At 45.2% G+C, this 21,471-nt stretch overlaps 1 protein-coding gene across 4 annotated transcripts in view; it reads right to left on the bottom strand.

Annotated features, from left to right (window-relative positions):
* Window positions 1-6,756: 6,756 nt before the first annotated feature.
* Window positions 6,757-21,471, bottom strand: part of Sh2d4a (SH2 domain containing 4A) — a 43,908-nt gene continuing 29,193 nt past the window's right edge. For 3 of the 4 annotated variants that reach the window (XM_042700246.1, XM_042700230.1, XM_042700237.1), the window contains exons 5-10: window positions 20,812-20,892; window positions 17,025-17,136; window positions 14,979-15,171; window positions 11,529-11,659; window positions 7,582-7,802; window positions 6,757-6,937 (exon numbers count right to left, since the gene is read on the bottom strand). In XM_042700246.1, coding sequence (XP_042556180.1) covers window positions 6,842-6,937; window positions 7,582-7,802; window positions 11,529-11,659; window positions 14,979-15,171; window positions 17,025-17,136; window positions 20,812-20,892 — 834 coding nt within the window. In that variant the 3' untranslated portion in view covers window positions 6,757-6,841. The remainder of the gene's footprint in view (window positions 6,938-7,581; window positions 7,803-11,528; window positions 11,660-14,978; window positions 15,172-17,024; window positions 17,137-20,811; window positions 20,893-21,471) is intronic. The other variant, XM_042700256.1, reaches the window with a different exon arrangement.

Below are 21,471 nucleotides of genomic sequence, written 5' to 3'. Positions count from 1 at the left end.
GGAAGAATGCTGTGTCTTTAACTTTTGGAAAACGTTATTTTATGCAGAGATCAGGGCTTCTCAAGCTTGACATTTGGGGCTAGACCCCTCTCTATTTGGTGGGGGAGTTGGACGTGGAAGGAGGTAGGCCTTGCCTACTGCGGGAGCATTCCCTGCATCCCAGTTTTGACAACCCAACGTCCCAAGTCATTTCCAAATCTTCCTGGCAGGAGAGAGGGGGTCACCCCTAGTTGAGAACCTCTAGGAGAAGAAGATCCTAATGAAAAAATTTAACCAATTATACTTTGCCTTTATAGTTAAAAGAAATTAGAAAATTATTTCAGAGGCCCCTTCCCACTTTGTGCCTACCATTTTCACATGCTATAGTGATTCCCGTGGCTTTGGGACTTATGGCTTACCGGCCCCAACTTGGTCCTGATACACACACCTCTGCTATATTCTTACAAGATCAGGAGGATGTACTTTACTAAGGCTGATGATTCTGAGCAAATATTTTGCCTATAGAATGAGGCAGTCGGTAGGCAGTTGGTACAGGTTGCACTTTGTGGACTAATAAGACATTTATTAAATTACACACTACAGATGCCCAGGACAGTGAATAAAAATTGATTTTGAAAATTGCTCAGGTAGATGGAAAGGAGACAAAATGCTTATTTAAAAAAAAGAAGCTTAGCTAGATACTAGGGTTTGAATCTTAATTCTCTGCCCCAAAGGCTCCTAGGTCAAAGCCAGCAGACAGACTTTGGGGAAATGATTGGATCCTAAAGACTTAAGCTTCATCAATGGATTAATCCCTTTGTGCAGTTATAATTTTTTTTTTGGGGGGTCCGGTCATGGGGCCTGAACTCTGGGCCTGGGCACTGTCCCTCAGCTCTTCAGCTCAAGGCTAGCGCTCTACCACTTGAGCCACAGCACCACTTCTGGCTTTTTTCTGTTTTGCTTATGTGGTGCTGAGGAATCGAACCCAGGGCCTCATGCATGCAAGGCAAGCACTCTACCACTGAGCCACCTTCCCAGCCCAAGTTATAATTTTTTTTGCCATTCCTGGGGCTTGAACTCAGGGCCTGGGCACTGTCCCTGAACTTCTTTGGCTCAAGGCTAGCACTCTACCACTTGAGCCACAGCACCACTTTCAGCTTTTTCTGTGTATGTGGTACTGAGGAATCAAACCCAGGGCTTCATGCATGATAGACAAGCACTCAACCACTAAGCCACATTTCCAGCCCTGAGCATTCATAATTTGATGATATTCTTGGGTAGAAGACCAGGAGATGAAGCCTCTTGGGAGGAAGTAGGCCCCTAGGGCATGCCCTGCAAAGACCTCCTTGTCCCCATCCCCTTCCTGGCTCTCTCTGCCTCCTGTCCTCCATGAGGTGAGCAGCTCTCTTCTACCACACTATGATGCTCTGCTTCACCACAGTCCAGAAAATATTACTCCAAGTGACCCTGGACAGAAATCTCTATAACCATGAGCCTCCTATTTGTGTCTCTCAGAGATTTGTCACCTGACTAAAAAAGGAGCAAAGTAGACAAAGGTTCAGGCTCATCATCCTTAAAGTACAAGCAAGAGATCTATCACAATTGCTTGCCCATGGCTTCTAGAAAAGAAAGTTGGAGAAGGCCCCACAGAAATCCAAGTAGGGGACTGGAACTTACATAGCAAAGGAAAGCAATCATGAAACTCTGTTTTGAAGGCTCCAGGCATATTACATCTTCTGAAGAAAGTGTACTGTGAGCTGGCGCTCAACTTTTCTCTGTATTCTCAATTCTGTTCCTGCTCCCCATAAATTGTCCAGTAAGCACCCTAACAGCTTAATGAAATCAGGTCTCCAGTACTCTTGAGGTTTCCTTGAAGCAGTGGTTCTGATGCAATTGTGTAAGAACCAAAGTCTTCCCAACTCCTCCCTTAACAGTGACAGGTGGTCATCTTGAAATCAGCCACAGTGGGAGTATTTATATCTTGGGAATTGGCAATTGACAAATGCTACAAATCAGGCCTCTCCATCCTCTACCCACCACCCCATCCCAAGCCCTTTCTTAAATTGCAATACTGCATCCACTTAGTGGCTTCTTGCGCTCAGGTTCCTTCCAGTCTTCTCCTTTCCAGCTCAGCGTTGTACTCATAAATGCGGTCAACTTGCCTCTTTCCTCATAGTGAGGAGAGAGAATCAACCTAGGAAAATAGCTGCCCACAATCTAAATTCACTCCTTTTGTTTCCAGGAAAAGCCTCTTACTAATCTAATTTGACCAGAGTGGTAACTGATATCATGGCTTCTCCATCCTAGCAACAAGGATATCCAAATTCCAATTGTTTCACATGAAGTTTATACGATCATGACTCACCCAGTGTCTCTGTACATCAGAGGTGAATGCAGCCACATCTGTATTAAACGATTGTTGTAAAGAGGGCATGAATTGGTATGGATGAGTACTTAGGACCTGACACACATGGGGCAAGTCAAGGTATTACTGACACACTGACAGTTTAAAACTGCATTTGTGGCTGGGTGCTGGTGGCTCACAGTTTGTAATCCTAACTACTCAGGGAGCTGAGATATGAGGATCACAGTTTGAAGATAGTCCAGGCAGAAAAGTCTGTGGGATTATCTCCAATTAGAGCTGTGGGTCAAGTGGTAGAGTGCTAGCCTTGAGCACAAAAGCTTAGGGACAGAGCCCAGGCCTGAGTTCAAGCCCAGTATACTCTCTCTCTCTCTCTCTCTCACACACACACACACACACACACACACACACACACACACACACACACACACACACACACACACGGCATGTCTGTGCTCAGTATGTCCAACATTGTTTGTACACAATGGTAGCCACTGTGGGTCATGCGTTAGAGATGATGAAGCTGCTGCAGTCACACTTGCCCTTTGTTTTTGACATTCTGAAAACTATCAAGGGATGTGAAGAAGAAGAGTTGGTAGGAGTGCAAAAGACAATGGATAGTTACTCCCTTAAATTCAATGCACAAACTGTACTCACTATTTTGCCTATGTAATTGTAACCCCTCTGTACAGTATTTTCACAATAAAAAAAATTCAATGCACAGCAATTTCGGTATCATGATGCCTCCTCAGCTGGGATGAGAACCTGATACTCATAGCACGAATCTTCTCAGACAAGTAACACGATTGCTTCCATTTATCTAGGTGCAGAAACTAGAGGCTCAGAAATGTTCAGGAGTTTACCCAGATGCCTGGCCAGAGCTAGCTAGCTGAAGACTCCCTGAAATCATCCTGTCATGTGGCCTCCCGATAGGCTTGAAGGTCTACAGAACCTCTTCTCTGGGCCTTAGTTTCCCACCCTTCCCATGTTTCTCAAGCCCCCTGCTGAGAAACCCAAAGAGGTGATGAAAACTGAGCAATCCAGGAATGACTGAGCACCTCCTGGGCCTCCCTCAGGCCCCAGTGTCCTGACCATGGTGAACTTCCCTGTGGGATGGAGGCCCCCGGGTCTTGCGGGAGATGCCAAGGGCTGAAGTGTGAGATTGTCTTCAGGAGGAGAGGACAGGTAAGAAACCCTGGCTTAAAAACAGACTGGATCCTATTCCTGGGTGTTACTGATTCCAGCTAATGACCTTGGGCAGCTCCTCAGAAGGGTGAGTGTGTTCTTCTCCCAACACATCAAATACCTGGCAGCTGTGTGTGATCCATATTCTGATTAGCTTTGTACTTGAATTCAAAGCTGTTTCTCCTGGCAGGACCCTGGGCTGGGCTATTGCTGCCAAACTCTATGGGGATGGTGCCAATTCGTTGAGGGGGTGGGGAACTGGTTTTCTCCCAAGGCAGAGAATAGGTTCTTTCCTGTTGGCAGAGGTGTCTTCCAAAATGTCTTCCTGTTACCAAGCCTTTGAATGCACTCTCTGGAGAAGTCAACGCCAGCTTCCTCTGGGTTGTTTCTTGTCTGCAATTTTAGCCAGAAGGCAGACACAGGGCTTGTGAGAATGGGGGGGGAGAAGTGTGAAAGAGGGTGCTGTGGGGGGAGGTCTCAGTCTGCCAGGGCTTGTCACTGCGCTGGAGAGAAGCCAGGCCAGGCTGTGGCCTTCCTACACCCAAGATCCAAGGAGGCCCAGGCCGCCTACAGGGCTTCTTCCAGGACTCGCTGTACCATGCTGGCCTGGGTTATTGGGTGACCTGCATTGAGACCTCATCCTCAGCACCCTGAGTGAGACACCTTATCCTGGAACAAGGCTAAGTACAGGGCTGTCACCAGCCCCCTCTGCCTCCCTCATTAGTCCCTGGGGCTTCGTATCTCACCACCAACCCCTCTCCATCCATGTTTAACCTGGGCAATGATACGCACCTGGCCTGCTGGAGCATTCACACCCATGTGGAAACGATTACAAAGGTTATTTTAAAAAAAAACCCACAAAACACACCGTAAGCACTCCCAGTTCAAAAGCGGAAGGCAACTTTATTAACAATTTGTCCTTTACTTCTAGTTAGTTGCTTCATATAGATCCCTATAAAGCCCACACCCATACCACAGAAGGCCGTCTGGGGCCAGTAAGAGTAACTTATGTGAGAAGCTTTTCCTGGCAACTCTGCCACACCATTAAGAACTCCCCAAAGTGGGATACTTGACATCTTGTTTGGGAGTTACTGGTCTCGTGACTCAGTTGGAGGAAGCACTTCAGACAGGTGCAGCCTTTCAACTGAAGAGAAGTGCACACTGGAGTGGATGGACAAGAAAGGCAGAGAGCCGTCCTCGGGCTTACCCATCATTCACTGGGCACCGCCTGGCCTATTGAGGGACAGGCACAGGGAGTCCTGAATCAGCAGCTTGGTGGTAAACACTGATTACTGACTGGGGGACAGCAGCAAAAGCATTAGCAAAAGCAATCCCTACTACATGCAGTCCACGTGAAATGTGCCAGTTATCTGCAGACCAGTAATGGATTGTACAAGCTGTCATTGTGCCCTTTACTCTTTAAAAGTTTCCCTTTCTGTCCTAAAACCACCCCAGACATGCTACACAATAGGCCACTAGGATAAACAGCTCAGCGGTTGTGTAAAGTGAGCTAATAAAGGGAAGATCTAGAATTCATGGCTGCTGGCTGGCTTCTGGCCTATAATCTCAGCTATTCAAAAGGCTGAGATCTGGAGGATCATGGTTTGAAGCCAGCCCAGGAAAAAGTTTCTGTGATACTCAATTGTCAATTATTCAGCAAAATGCTGGACTGGGGGTGTGGCTCAGGTGGTAAAGTGGCAGCTGTGAGCAAGAAAAGCATCTGACAACTCAGTGAGTTCAAACCCCTGTACCAGCACGTGTGTGCGTGTGTGTACACATATGTGCACGCACACACACAAAGGCACTATAAATAATACTGACAGAGTTAGGCCTAAGCTTGAGCTTCCTCAGTCACTATCTTGAAGTTGTCTCTAAGTTGGTGCTGGACCCAAAAATGACTTGATCTTCCAGTTAGCGGTACTGTAAGGCATGGAATTTTCCAGTTAGCGGTATTGTAAGGCATGGAATTTTCCAGTTAGCGGTACTTTAAGGCATGGAATTCCTGGTCCTAGCGCCAAACAAGAACTAGTTAGGTTTTCCCATCTCCCATATTTACTTCATTATGAGGATGTGAAAGTGTATACTAAAGAGTGAACCGATGTGTTTGTAAGCTACTGTATTAGCTTTCTGAAGCTACTAGAAAACACTATAAACTCATGACTTAGTCATCTCTTCTACCACAGTTCTGGGGGCTAAAAGGCTGAATCAAGGTGTGCTCCGGGCCAGCTTTCCTTCTAAAGGCTCTGGGCCTCTCCTGGCTTCTAGGGACTGCCATAAACCCCTGGCATGCCCTACCTTGAAGTTACGTCACCGCCTTGTGTGTGCATGTCTGCTTTATATCAAATCCTTCTTCTTATAAGGTTGCTAGTTGTGGGATTTGGGGGCCTGCCCTAATCCAGAGTGCATCCTCCTCTTCCCTCAGCTCCATCTGCAAAGTCCCAACACATTCACAAACAGGGGTTAAGGACTTCAATGTAGGTACGTTCGCATGAACGACTATTGCTTTTGAGTACAACTTAATTCTGAGAAATGTCTGCTTTCTTCTTTGTTCGTTTTATCTTACATACATCGCACCAAGTCACATTCGAACACCTGGCATATTTGTTCCTGTCTCTGCAGCAGTGATGACTGGCCCCTTCGGTGCACTTGCCTCATTAATTTTTGTGCCTTTAGAGAAGAAGTGCGGGCTCTTCTTGTCTCCCCCAAAGCAAACAAGCAAACTCCCAGATGCCGGCTCACTTCCCTATGGCCCTTGTGTATCCGAGGTCATGTTTCTCCTCCAGTCCTGCATTTGCAAACTCCCCATTCAATCTACACTCATGGCATCTGGTTTCTGTAGATTACATCCTGGCTCATCTAGCATGCATCATCTAGATCACCCAGGATGATGTTAACCCTCAGGAAGGACTTTTTTGGCCAGCTTTCTGAAGACAAGATGGAAGTTCATTTCAACAGGGCCTCAGAAAGGACAGAGAGGGAGTGGACAGCTCACAGGAGCTACTGCTGCTTTTGAAGTACAACTGAATTCTAAGAAGTATCTTTGTTCGTTTTATCTTACATACATCACTAAGGTGGTATTCTTCGTGTCAGGTCATTGCTGACATCGGTACCCTTATCCTTCACAGATAAGGAAGAGATCCTTTTTCCTTGGATAACACCCCGATGTCTGTGTCAAAGAGGTTTCAGCAAGGCCTCCATGGATGCTCCATGAGGGGTGCTAGCCTGGCTGCAGGGTGATTTTGGCTTCCTACATGAATGTCTGTTTCCGTAGTGTCTTGTCCAGCTGGAGGGTTAGAATGGCCTGAACAAAGGCTGTCACTCAAAGAGTTCCAGATAATCTGGTGGCTCACCCTGCTGCTGCCCGCAGGGATAGAGCAGGAGCTCCTTCCCCAGGGAGGTGATGGGTTCCTCCTGTCAATCAGAAGGTACAAGATCAGGGCTGGGTGGGGAGGGGTGGAGGAGTACGGAGCAGCAGTCATACATGGCTACATCCTCAAAGGTAAAATATTCTGGTATTTAGTAACCGGAAAAAGTAACTAGACTCCACATGCAAATGGATCGTATAAGTGGGAACTATGTTTAAGAAGAACAAATTTTTGCCAGGGGCTAGTGTCTCATGCCTAGCTACTGGAGAGGCTAAGAGCTGGACGATCAAGGCCAGCTGGGCAGAAAAAGCGTATAAGACTCCACCTCTACCCTTGATCTATGTAAAACTTTAGAAGGTTATGACCATATTAAAGATAAATTTCTCCTCCGTACTGTCACTTTCCCTTTAGGGCCCCAGCTCAAAGCTAAGGCTGTGATCAGATGGGAAAAGTGGGAGTACCGCTTGCTTATCATCTGTGGTGTTCTCTGCTCCCTGGGTATTTGAGGAGGAGCTACATTCTGTGCTAAAGAAAATGCAATGAAAAATCTGAACTATCAGGAGGAGGAAGGATCAGAGAAGAACCTTCCACCCCATGATATGTCTCAACTGGTTTTTTTCTCCTTACTGCCTTTCTTTATTAGAGTGGATAACAACTTAGGAAGGGAGTTACACTGATGAATTGTTTTACCTTGTGATATTCCACCAAATCAGCCAGGGTGGCATGCTGCAGCTGGTCCACACCGAGGAAGCTGTAGGAGTCGGCAGAGGCATCGATGAGGAAATGCTTGCAGCCCTCCTCTGACAGGTGGGATAAAGCATAGCCCTTCATCCTCTCGCTGACTCGGACCAAGAAACTGCCCGGCACGCCTGTGCTCAGGAGTTCATTTGCTCTCTTTAGGGTGAGAATTCCTGTGGGAAGAAGTAGAGAGGGGAGAGCAGGTGTTTTAGCCAACTCCTTTCTGAGCGCCTCCTATGTTAAAGCTAGGCAGTATGGGTAAGTTTAGTAAAACACCAGAGCCATTTTATATGTGCTTGGACTTCTTAGAAATATATTTTGGTGTTTTGTAAAGAGCCAAGAATAGATTCCATAAGCAAAGGGATCGTCCAAAATGAGAATGATGGTTATAAAGAACACATTTCAACTCCATGTGGATGGTTCATGCCTGTAATCCTAGCTCCTCAGGAGGTTGAGATTTAGAAGGAAGTGGTTCAAGGCCAGCCCAGGCAGAAAAGTGTACAAGACTCCATCTCCAAAATAACCCACAAAAAGTCAGACTGGAAGTAGGGCTCAAGTGGTAGAACACCCGCTGTGAGCAAGCAAGCTGAGCAAGAACAAGGCCCCGAGTTCAAACCCTAGTTCTGGCAACAAGTAAAAACAAGATCACATTTCCACTGAAGAGATTCATTTACAGCCGCACAGGTGACGGTAGAACCAGGCAAGTCAGGGGGACCCCAAGGTGCTCCCCTCAAGCCTCTGCCACCTGCTAATCAGAACGCGATGGCCTGGGAACACACGTGACTCTTGTCTAGCTGTTCTCCACCAGAGCCTTGTCTGAAGAACAGCAGGTAGAGAACAGGTGCGGCTAACTCCCCCTCAGGACAGCCTCACACTGCAAAGAATTGTCCAGCCCAGGGTGTCAACACTGCTGAAGCTGGAACTTCCTGGTTCGGAAGGTCTGAATTGAGGGCCTGAATCATGGATCCACGTCTCCAGAGGGCCTTCTACAATCTATCTGCTTCCATATCCACTGGCATTTAAGGGATCAGAGCTTTGTTTGTTTATGTCTTTGCATGTATGTTTATGTCTTCGCACATATTCAAAGGAGTTCTTCCTATATACATGAGATTTTACATAGAGACAGAATTTAGAGGCCCCATGAATTCGGACCAGTCTTTTCTCCAGTTCATAAAAGTCTTAGGATTTGACTCCCATCCTGAACTTCATCTCTTATTCCTGCTATAATTCTGCAGGTGAATGGAAAATAAGTAGAAAGAGCACCAATGCATCATTATGTGGAATTGCCAGTATGCTCTGAATTGCTGGTGTAATAAAGGGAAGACAGAAAAAAACAAATCCACCATAAGGAAACACCACCAGATAAACTGAGTCATAGTATCCAGGTTACAAATCTCAAAAAAAGAAGCCATTGCTGTAGCAATTCCAGGCCCCCCACTCGCTGCCCCAACCTTCCCCAGCCTGAGCTCAGACTCATGGCCACACACTACACAAGCAGCGTGGACCCCTACAGTGGGCTGCAAGCTTTTTAAGGACAGGCTCTCTAAAGAAATTACTGTTGTTTTCACAACAATGGAGATCTATTTTATGCCAGGTGCCAGTGACTCATGCCTGTAATCCCAGCTACTCACGAGTCTGAGATCTGAGGATCATGGTTCAAAGCCAGATGGGGTAGGAAAGTCCATGAGACCTTTATTTCCAATTAACCATCAGAAAACTGGAAGTGGAGCTGTGGCTCAACGTGGTAGAGCACTAGCTTGTGGTAAGAGCTCAGAGACAGTGCCCAGGCCCTGAGTTCAAGCCCTACAGTGCCCAGGCCCTGAGTTCAAGCCCTACAACCAACAACAACAAAAAACGTATTGGAGTTCCAATTATTCTGTGTGTGATGCTGTAACTGTGAGTGATGCTTCATAGTAGGGTTAAGGTTATGAAGGGACAGCTGCTTAGTCCTAATATGCCATGCCAGAATTACCATGTCCATGTCCTGTGCTGAGACCTTCTCCATTCACAGATTTCCTTTCTAAAAACAAGCCTATGAGCCGGGCACTGGTGACTCACATCTGTAATCCTAGCCAATCAGGAAGCTGAGATCTAAGGATACCCTGAGATCTGTCTGGAAAAAAGTCTGTCTGGAAAAAAAAAGCCAGAGACTCTTATCTCCAACTAACCAACAAAATGCTAGACCGGAGATGTGGCTCATGTGGTAGGGCACCCACCATAAGTGAAAGAGCTGAGGAAAAGCACAAGGCTCCAAGTTTCCTGAGTGTGGTGGTACATGTGTGACATTCCAGCACCTGGGAGACTGAGGTAGGAGAATCATGGCTCCAGGGCCATCAAGTTTCCTGAGTGTGGTGGTACATGTGTGACATTCCAGCACCTGGGAGACTGAGGCAGGAGAATCATGGCTCCAGGGCCATCAAGTTTCCTGAGTGTGGTGGTACATGTGTGACATTCCAGCACCTGGGAGACTGAGGTAGGAGAATCATGGCTCCAGGGCCATCTGGAGCTCTATGAAAGCCTGCCTCAAAAAATAATTCTATGACATACATTATCATCGCCCACATCCACAGGGAAGAACACACAACTCAGACCTCAGTGATCTGGTCATTGCCTGGATAGTCCAAACAAGCAAGCACTCTACCACTGAACTCCACCCCCAATCACAGACTGCACTGAAACCAACGTAGGGTTTAAAGAAGCCACTACCTTTTCTCAAAATCCAGGAGACTGAGAAGTTATCATGAGCCAGCTAGACAGAGGTGCTTGTTAGTTTAAACACAGCAATGATTAGTGACTACCTGCTCAGAAATCCAACTATCCCACTTTGCAGCTATAACTATAACAGAAACAAGGGATAGAAGCCACAGAATATTTAAAGATCTCAAAGTTTAACTCTACCAGTTAACAGATAAGGGACCTACAACTCAAAGAAGAGAACAATAATGGCTTAGTCGAGTTCACTCCACTAGTTAGTTTAAGGAATCGACCTTGTATCAGCGAACTACCATCAGCCATCGACCCCAGCTGATCCCATGGGCAGAAGGGTACCCAGTACCCTTGTCGGAGTCAGCAGGAAACTCCACTTTTTCCACCCACCCCAGGGCAAAGAGTTTGTGGTGGTATTATCCCACGGCGTGTACAGGGGACGCTGATAGCCTTCTAAGCAGGCTCGGGAAGGCAGCTCATAGAGAAACCTTTGAAAAACTTCTTTGTGGAAATCATTTGAAAGACTCTTTGGGGGCAGCACCCATAAAAGGCAGCTTTTATTCTTTCTGCCTGCCCAGTGGATTAGCACCACTTCCCAGGGGATTAGCACCACTTCCCAGGGGATTAGCACCACTTCCTAGTGGATTAGCACCACTTCCCAGGGGATTAGCACCACTTCCCAGGGGATTAGCACCACTTCTCAGTGGATTAGCACCACTTCCTAGTGGATTAGCACCACTTCCTAGTGGATTAGCACCTCTTCCCAGGGGATTAGTACCACTTCCTAGTGGATTAGCACCTCTTCCTAGTGGATTAGCACCTCTTCCTAGTGGATTAGCACCTCTTCCCAGGGGATTAGTTCCACTTCCTAATGGATTAGCACCACTTCCTAGTGGATTAACACCTCTTCCCAGGGGATTAGCACCACTACTTAGTGGATTAGCACCACTTCCCAGGGGATTAGCACCACTTCCCAGGGGATTAGCACCACTTCCCAGGGGATTAGCACCACTTCCTAGTGGATTAGCACCACTTCCCAGGGGATTAGCACCACTTCCTAGTGGATTAGCACCACTTCCCAGGGGATTAGCACCACTTCCTAGTGAATTAGAACCACTTCTCAGGGGATTAGCACTACTTCCTGGGGATTAGCACTACTCCCCAGGGGATTAGCACACTTCCTCAGCTCTCACCATGGAACCAGGGGGCAATCGTGTCAGAGCTCTTCTGGAAGCCAGCTCGGAGAGGGAGCTGCTCCTCTTTGAACCATCGGATGATGTCTGCCTGGGCAGAGGTGGGAACCATCCTGGTCACTCCCGGATTTCTGTTAGGTGAGATACAGTTGTATAGAGAGTTAATGCCTTTGAAAATAATGACCTCAAAAAAGAATGAGTATATATCTCTACTTATCTATTTATATACTACCCACTTACCCATCACCAATCTACTTATATATTCTATCCATCTCTAGAATCTGGGTATTTGCCTACTAATCTCTTCATACACTAGCTACTTATCTACTTAACTATCTTTCTCTAGAAACACACTTTCTACTTAATATTCTATTTATCTATCTCTCTAATACTCCACACATATAGTCTCTCTCTCTCTCTCTCTCTCTCTCTCTCTCTCTCTCTCTCTCTCTCTCTCTCTCTCTCTCCTGCATCATTGCATCTAACTATCTAACCAATGGAGGAGTGAGAACATCCAAGAAAAATAATTGTACATACAGAGAGATGATTTTTCTTGTCATTATCCCCTAAACAGTACAGTATAATAGCTATTTGCATAACACTTAACATTACAGCAAGTGTCACATGTCATCTAGAGATGATTTAAAGTACAAAAGAGGAGGTGCATACATTATTTTACATAAAGGACCTGAGCATCTTCAGCTCCTGGTATCTGCAGGGGGTCCTGCAACCAATTCCCACAGATACTGAGGGATGATGATGTACACACACGTATACACACATTCATGTACACACGTGCTCACATGCATGCATGCATTTACATGTACAACACACCTGTGCACATGCAATTATACACACATACACATTTATATATGTATACACATATACAAATGCATACTCATACGCACATACCTACACATACACAGAGAAGGAAGTATATAGATCTAGTTCCATGAGCTGAGCTCAGGGGAGTTTGAATTCCCCCACCACCCTGCAGTATACAATTCCTCAAAGACAATCAGAAGAAAGAACATTAATCTGTCGCTTGTGCTTCTGGTCCTTAAGGACTCCGAAGTAGGAGCCACTGCTGTATTCATATACAGATTCATTTTCATGGGAATTAGAAGATCTATTAACTGCCAATTAAAAATATGAAAAAGCATACCTTAAACACGTCACCCCAGCACTATTTTCCTGGATGGTACATATTTGAAAACAACAGAAACCCTAAATGAGGAAATAAATTGTTTTCCTAGCATGTCAAGTTATTTGATTTGTTCTTTTTCTGTGTCTTCTGTCTTCCCTGACTTGCTTTGTTCTCCCTGACACTTTGGAGAGGTTTGGTTCTACCAAAAGATAATGTCAGAAATATTAAGTAACAAGGAAGAAGACTGAAGACCTGGAAGAAAAAGCAATAGAATAATTCTACAGTAAAGTGACAGGCCAAACTTAAGTTCTAGGCTGGAGTGAATTTCACTACAAAAAGCAAGTCTGCAATTCAGTGAACATATTTCAGCTCCTTCCCAAATAGTCCACTGTGTGCGCAGAATTCAGTTCAAAGCCAACATACTGGACACTGCTACCTCACACCGGTAGCCTGTAATGCTAACTACTGTGGAGGCTGAGATCCAAAGATCATGGTTCAAAGCCAACCCAGGCAGACAAATCTGCGAGATGTTTTTCTCTAACTAACCAGAAAAAAAGCCAAAAGTAGAGGTATGGCTCAAATGGTAGAACACCAGCCTTGAGAGAAAAAGCCAAGCAACAAGAACATGAGGCTCTGAGTTCAAACCCAATACAGACAGACAAAAAAAATCCCCAAACACAGCAATAACAGAGAGGGGAGATGAACTACTGGAATGTCTTATAATGTACATTAATGCTATGACATATGCTAACGTGAACTAGTCATGACTATATGTCCACATGCATACATGTGGATATATGATCCCTTGTGATTTTCGAGCATTTTGGAAAAGATATCTTCTAATATTTGACTTCCCCTGGAAGCAGACAGCTTTCATAGGCATACAATTGTACTAGCTTCCAAATTAGGTTCTTTTCCTCTCAATGATCCTTAGGGATGGAGCAAAAATCTCCAAAGACAGAGTGCGTGTCTGTCTTCTCCTCGGCTGGCTCCTGGCTGACCTCTGTCATGGCTGTTTAAGATCCCAAGCCTCACCCCATCCAGTCTGACACACCAGAAGTACTTCATGCCGCCTCCTCTTCATCTGGAAAAACTGAGCCCAGAACAGCTCACAACAGAGGCTGCCCTGTCCAAAAGAAAACATCATGCACTCAACGGTCCCTCCCTAGTGCGTGGTCCATGGGTGTTGAGCTCTTTGTGTAAATATGGACTCTTTCTTTCAGCCGGGCAAACAGCCATCATGACCGAAGAAAGGCCCACCCTCAAGTCTCCTTGTTTAAAGAAAAAAGAATTTGGATGCTCGTGGCTCATGCCTGTAATCTTGACCACTCTAAATGAGGATCAAGGGTCAATACCAGTATGGGCAGAAAAGTTCCTGCAACTCTTATCTCCAATTAACCAGCAAAAAGCTGGAAGTAGAGGCATGGCTCAAGTGGTAGAGTGCCAGCCTTGATTGAAAAAGCTAAAGAACAGACCCTTAATTCCAGCCCTGGTATTAGAGGTGGGGAAAGGCATTGGCACTAACTACTGACTCAAAGCAGTCAGATTTTTGTTTTTCATTCCCCAAATTCCTAACAAAGAAGTAGTTTCAGGTTTTACTTCAGAAAGCAACGGTATTCATAGCTCTGTTCAATCAGTACCTGACTTCACACATTTTCTCTCTAAATATTCCAGGGTCAGGGGTTGTGGCTCAATGGTAGAGCTCTTGCCTACCATGTATTATTCCTGGATTTGATCCCTAGCTCCACTTACTAATAGACAAGAGAATATCAAAAATGCTTTTATTCAGTGAACATGAGGAATGGGCTCCTGCTGAGGTCGTACTGTATTTTTCTGGTACATTCCAACACATAGTGTTCTTCCTAATTCTGCCACAGCCTAGGAGGCAAAGGTACCATCTTCACCAGAGAAAGAGTTCGTTCACAAAAAGGAGTGTGTCCCATTTCTCCAAATATCAACTGGGCTATTTATTTATCTCAGAATGACAACTGCAATCACACCTGGGCGCCCACAGCCTAGCATGATGACCTGCAGCTGTACACCTAGCTACTTGGAAAGGAGATTGGGAAGATTGCAGCTCAAATCCAGCCCAGGCAAGATGTTAGGGAGACAAGGAGACATTCCCCCAACTCCCACAATCAAACAAAAAGCCAGGTATGGTGGCAGACACCCGTAATCTCCCTATCTATACAAGAGGCTGACGTAGGAGGATCGGAGTCTGAGGCCACCTATACCTCTGGGTCCCTTGATATGTGTCTTTACCCCACATCTAAATGCAGTGGTGTGTGGCTGTGGCTTCTTACCCAGGTAGCTTCTGTGGGCACCCTGCCGGGGGTAGAAACTGGGGCTTGGGTGGAAGGGGCGGTCTTCGGGGCTTCTGGGGACCACTCTGCAGCCCCTCACCGCTTCTTCCCCTCTGGGATAACCTCTTGTAGTCTTCCCTCGCTTGTTTAGCCAGGGAGCGTCTCTTCTCATCCGCTGCTTTGGATTTTCGCACTAGAAAAACAACATGGTGTGAGAAAGACCCCCTGGAGATGCAGTCCTCAGCACGCCATGACAGTGCGCATGGCATCTGTCATCCAAGGGTGTGAACGGACCATCTATCCATCGATGTCTGTGATCAGACCTCAGGGCTCATTCTCCACACTGTCTGCATTTAGGAACTCAGGACCTTCAGAGAGGGAGTGCGAAGAAAGAGGGGGAGGAAGGGAGGTGACCCAGGTGAAGTTGGCAAGGGTAAGCGTGGAACCTCAGGCTGCGTGAGGATTGGAATTAGCATAAAAGGCACGTGTCCCGTCCCCTTCCAAACCCACATTCAGGACACAGTATGCTTTGAGTCATTAGCCATGACCAGAAAGGCAGGTGCTGTGTGACTGGGACCAGGAAAAAGGGAGAAGGCAATCAAAGAGACCCCAGGAGCTAAACCAAATCAGAATTGGTATGACAGACAAAAAGTAAAGAGATGCTATCCAAGCACGTTCTAGAAGAAGTATAGAACATGTTAATACATGTAAAAGTATCCCACAGCTGCCTTTAACAGTATTTTTTATGGTGGCTGGGGAGACTTGTTTCATTTTACAATGTGAAAAAACTACTAATACAGAATGTAAATGTAATTTTCACAGAGTATATTTTTAGTCCAGGCATTATTGGTCAAATCCTGTCGTGTTTGACTTCAAAGAGGTCTCCAGATGATTTTATTACACTAGGATTTCAGTACCTAGCACAGAAGGTTATGGATTGGTTCTTGTAAATATTTTCACTTCCCCACAAAATTATCATTTTAATAGCATTTGCCATAATGGGACTGCAGAAAAATTTCAGATTGTGAACATTCTGTAAATACTGCCAGTCCTGCACTCTTGTTCAACCTGTCTCAAGGGATAAGCTAGAAGTGTAGCTTTTGTCTGTGTCTAGTGGAATCTTCGTTCTTTCTCCTACTGAATTCTAGCATCCTTGAGCATCCTACCCTTGGGGTGGCTGACATTGGTTTGTTCTTCCCCTGTAGCGTTCTCTCTGCAGAGCTAGCTCAGAAGGGGGTGGAGGTTTGCTCACAGCCACAGAAAGGATGCTTACACATGCAGGCAGTCGGGTTCACAAAGACACCTGTATGCAAACATCATTATGTCCTGCAACTACTGCAGGGTGTCAGTGAAGAATAGAACTATTAGCTGGCCACATGTTGTTCATGCCTATAATCCTACCTACTTAGGAAGCTGAGATTTGGAGGATCAAAGCTCTAAGCCAGTCTGGGCAGAAAAGTCCTTTGAGATTATATCTACAGTTTACCAGCAAAATACAAAACTGAAGGTGTGGCTCAAGAGGTAGAGTGCCAGGTGTGAGTTAGAGTTCCAGGCTCTGAGTTCAAGCCCTTTTACTAGAAAAGAAGGGACATGCACTGTTGAACATTAGGGAAAAACAAAACAGGGCAGAAAACACAAATAGTCTTAAACCTCACCTCTAAGAAAACTAATGTTGACAGGTTAATAATCTTCCAGCTCTTTTCCTTCATAACTTACTTTCAGATAGTGATATTTTTATACTCATCTTTAACTTATTTTTCTTCTCCAAGCCAAAAAGACATATTCTAAAGGCCCTGAACACTCTCCTAAAGCATGTGTCTCAGAGTCACATCCACACTATTCCTTCATGTACAGGGGTCGCCATTTTCATGATATAAACTGAGGAGAATTCTATTCAAAAGCACTTGGCCCAAAACTACCAGTTAACTTAGTGAGTCTAGTGTTACATTGCCTCTCTAGACACCTGTAAGTGCTTTCAGGACGCATCATCGTGTGAACTGAGAGCTGAGAGGCGGGAAGCTGGGAACAAGGCCTCTGCATACTCACAAGATGCCTGCCACTCCGAATCTTCTTTCCAGCTCGTACAAATCTGCTTGGCTTTCTCTTCCTCTACTTGTTTGATTTCTTCATCTGGTTTTTTCTTCAAGGGTTCTTTCTTCTGTGTTAAAGAAGAGAGAGAGACAGAGAGAGAAGAGAGAGACAGAGAGAAAAGAGAGACACAGAGAGAGAGAGAGAAGAGAGAAACAGAGAGAGAGAGAGAGAGAGAGAGAGAGAGAGAGAGAGAGAGAGAGAGAGAGAAAAGCATTGGTGATCAATCCATTTAACAGTTTTCTGGAAGGACTAGGGCATAAAACCTGCCTGACTTTTGTGGTGTTGTTTGTTTTTAATGACTCTACATAGTGGGGCTTCCCTGTGCTGTTGCCATACACGTACCATGTGATTTGCTCTAGCTTACTAGAAGAGCATCGGGTACAAGCCTCACCTGAATCCCATGGCTGCCCAGCTGTGGAACTCGGAGGACCCATTCCTGAGAGTGAAGGGGTTAGAGGTATTTCACAGGGTTATAGCGAGGGCTACATTTCAAAGTGCCAGGCAGAGTGCAGATGACGAGTATAGCCTCAGTAAACAGATCTCTCACCCAGACAGAGCACTTAACCACCCTAAATAGCCTTCCGGAAGTCAACACACTGCTCAAAACAGTGTAAACACTACTTAACGGGGTAGAGAAGCAGTGGGGGCTGTGCGTGGCGTCTAACCAAGGCCTAAAACTGAGGCATCACAGCTGGTTCAGAAAGGAACGTTGTTGCTTAAGGAAAAAAGAAAAGCATATTTTAAAACTTCCATCCAGCAAGGAAAATGCAAAATAATGGATGTGACGGCTCTTTTAAAAAGGGAATTCAGGCTGGGTGCTGTGGTTCTTGCCTGTAATCCTAGCTATACTGGAGGCTGAGATCTGAGGATTGCAATTCAAAGCCAGCCTGGGCAGGAAAGTCCATGAGACTCATATCTCCAATGAATTTCCAAAAAGTCAGAAGTAGATCTGTGGCTCAAGTGGTAGAGCTAGCCTTGAACAACAACAACCAAAAATGCTCAGGAACAGTGCCCCGGCCCTGAGTTCAAGCCTCAGGTTCAGCATGTGCGCACACACATGCACACGTACATGGAATTAGGGAGTTTTTAAATTATAGTATAAAAATAAATGGAAGGTATTTACTGTCTTCATGGTTTTAAGTACATCTCATTAAGTAGAATCAAGGGAACTTATTTTAAACTGAAGAGAAAACCTGAATCATTTAGACCTAAAAAGTACTGTGTTTATGTGGATATGGCCTTCTAAGAGTTCCTTAGCAAAGTGAATGTACAACCTGGTAAACTAACACAAGCCTTGATAGCAAAGTAATAAACAGACTAAAAGACTAGCCCTATGTCCGTCTTCTTTATTACCAGTGAGCTCCTTCCTTCCTTCCTTCCTTCCTTCCTTCCTTCCTTCCTTCCTTCCTTCCCTCCTTCTTTCCTTCCTTCTCTCCCTCCTCCCTTCCTTCCTTCCTCTCTCTTTCTTTCCCTTTCTTTTCCTGTACAAAGATCAAGACTTTCAGACTCCCTTACTGTGAAATTATTTTGCCACAACTAAAACACAAATCTAAATGCTAAGAAACTTGTTTTTAATCACCATAGAAAGTCATCAGTCACAGTATAATGCAATGATAATTCATAAATTCTGTCCTTCACATACAACTTTTATGTGTCCTCTATGTTCCTTACTCTGTTAACCTCTCTAGAGCTCAGCTCCTTTTGCTAGCAAACACAATGGAGTCTAAAAACCAAAGAACAGATGTAGAGTTTGAAATGACTGTTACAATGTACCATCCCTGACTGAATCTGTGCACAGACCTGAAGTACACAGAAGCGCTGGGAGCTATTTCCACATTTAAACAGAAATACTAAAGCTGGAGCTCTGTTCCACACGCCACATGTCTTCAAGGTGGCTAAGAAAACATTGCTGTAAGATCAAACTAGTACTATCATAGAAGCTTGGTGCGAATAAGCAGGAAGTTTAAAAAGTGAAGGAAAACATTAAATGAATAATCGCACAGGTATTAAGTAGCTAGATGATAGGCCATGCCATAATGTCTGAGAATGCTGTATTTAGTAAACCTGCCTCTGAGCTCAATGGGGAAGGAGACCAAATGAACAAGCTTCACAGAATAACAGCAAATGAGATCTGGCTCTCATCTCTTGACTTATTCAGAGCAGCTAGAAAACCTAAGAAGTCCAGAGCTGTCTCTAAGAGCAGGAAGCCTGATTCATTACCCACGTTTAGCATGGGAAGTTCCATCACCCTTGTTTATAGAAGCATGGCAAGTGATCGGCTCATTCTCACCACTTATCTGCTATCTTGGACCATGTCAAGACAGTCTTGTCTTCATACCTTGACACCTGCTGTCTCCTGTGTTCCCAACATCCATCCACCTTGTTCCCTTGTTTCTTCAGGTCTCTGTTCTGTAGGACTTCTCAGAGTGGCCCTCTCTGACCGCCTGTCTAAAAACGCCACCTCCCATTCTCCTAGCATTCCTTAACTCCCTCATCCTGCTTCATCTCCCGCCATGCACATATGATCACCTGGCTTCCAAGTTCTCATCTGTCCCCCCACCCACACTGGCAATAAGTTCCCTGAGAAGGGAAGCTCGATGTAATTTGCTCATAAAAAATGCTTGCGATTTCCACCCCAGAACCTAGCACACAGCACACATTCAAGAAATGATTGTTGAGTGAATACCTGGACTGTCCTAGGTCACTTAATATAACATAATCTTGGTGGTGCAGCTGAAAACTTCCCTTAAGTCCTTCATTGCTCTTGTTTTAGAAACAGGCATGTGTGCATTGTCCCCCAGTACCCAGGAGCCCCTGCTGATATACCATAATTACTTTACATACAATAGAAGAATCTTTGCATAGAACCTGCATCTCCTCTTACATACTTTAAATTGTGTAATGCCTAATACAATGGAAATGCTGTCTAACTAATTATTGCACTGTATTATTTAAAGGATAATAAACAAAAAGGCAGTACATGGTCGATACAGATAAAATTCTCCTCCAAATATTTTCAACCAGTGGTTGAATCTAAGTAGATATAGAGGACACACTGTATTGTATCATCAATATGCCTGTGTGGACTAGCATTCCAAAACTTCATCACTTCAAGAAGTCTCAAAGCTGTGAGCTGTCCCAGTTTCCATGTGTGTCCCCATGAAGGAGTGAGGGTCTCAGTCCTGAGGATCACATGACCTCTGGGCAGCCTCCTATTCTTACTATGTTTTCTGCATATCAGAAGATGAGCTTAGCCTGTGGGGACAATGTCACATCTGGATGGGCAGGAGAGCAATCACAGGTCTCTAGGGGTCTTGCCTCATTGGACATGGATGTCCAAAGAGGTAGCTTGTCTCCAAGGGCCAGACTCACAAAACAAGCACACAAGCCACACCATCAGAATTCACTAGGGCTACCAAGGTTAGTGTGCCACTTATTGCTCTTCAACATCATTCTTCGCTCAGTGTTCACAGCCCCTCGGGACGTTGCCTGTGTCTTGGCTCTTCAGTGAAAAGTCATCAGATGCATCCTGGCATCTGTTCTTGGCATGGCATCCAAGACATTGCCAACTCGAGATAAATGGGGCAAGATGAATAGCTGTGTTTGCAGCTTTCAAGACAGATTTCACATTCTGCTGCCTAATTTCAATTCTGCATGAGACTAATAGACTAATTTGTGAAACATCAGTGGAACTGGCTATACATTTAGGCCCCTGAAGACAAAACGTGAAGTCTTTTTTTACCTGATGAAATCCATATGCCTTCATACGATTGATAGAATCTGCCAACATTTGTTGAATATTTCTTGAAGAACTGGTGGTTGACTAAAAATTAAATGAGACACATTTTTTATAGCATTTAGAGCTGGCATGCAGTTTCAGAAGCCAATCTGCCGATGCTTCCTCGGTTATGTTCACTAATACTGCCCAACCCCCACAGCCAAGCTATCCAAGTCTCCTTTTCCAGGGGCCAATTAAAGCTAGCAGCAGACATGTGATGCCTTAACTTCCCAGCTCAGTAGGGCATAGGAATGAATTAGTGTCCAAAAGCCAGGAGCTGACAGTTTGGGTGTCTTGTTTCTGTCTGGCCCTGGGATTCCTACATGACTTCTAGACATTAACATTACTTCTTAACTTAAATTTTCTTCTTGATTGTTCTCTACAACCTGTATTAGCTCTGACAAGAGAACTGTCTCAGTCTCTAGCATGTACCTGCATAGTCTTGCTCCCTGCCAGGACTAGAGGAACATGCCTGGAAGAACACGAGTGAGAGCCTGAATCCCTGCCCACTTCCCCAACCTGTGTTACACACTTCCTCCCTCCCTGCCCTTATTACCCAGTCACTAAGTTTCTGCTGTTCCGGATGGATTTCTCAGGAAGCAACTGAAGGATCATCTTTGGTCT

The sequence above is a fragment of the Dipodomys spectabilis genome, unplaced genomic scaffold, assembly GCF_019054845.1.
Source record: "Dipodomys spectabilis isolate Male_0828 unplaced genomic scaffold, ASM1905484v1 ptg000009l, whole genome shotgun sequence".
Classification (NCBI taxonomy): Eukaryota; Metazoa; Chordata; class Mammalia; order Rodentia; family Heteromyidae; genus Dipodomys; species Dipodomys spectabilis.
Note: the sequence above shows the minus strand (reverse complement) of the source record. Positions and strands in the feature narration are given on the sequence as shown.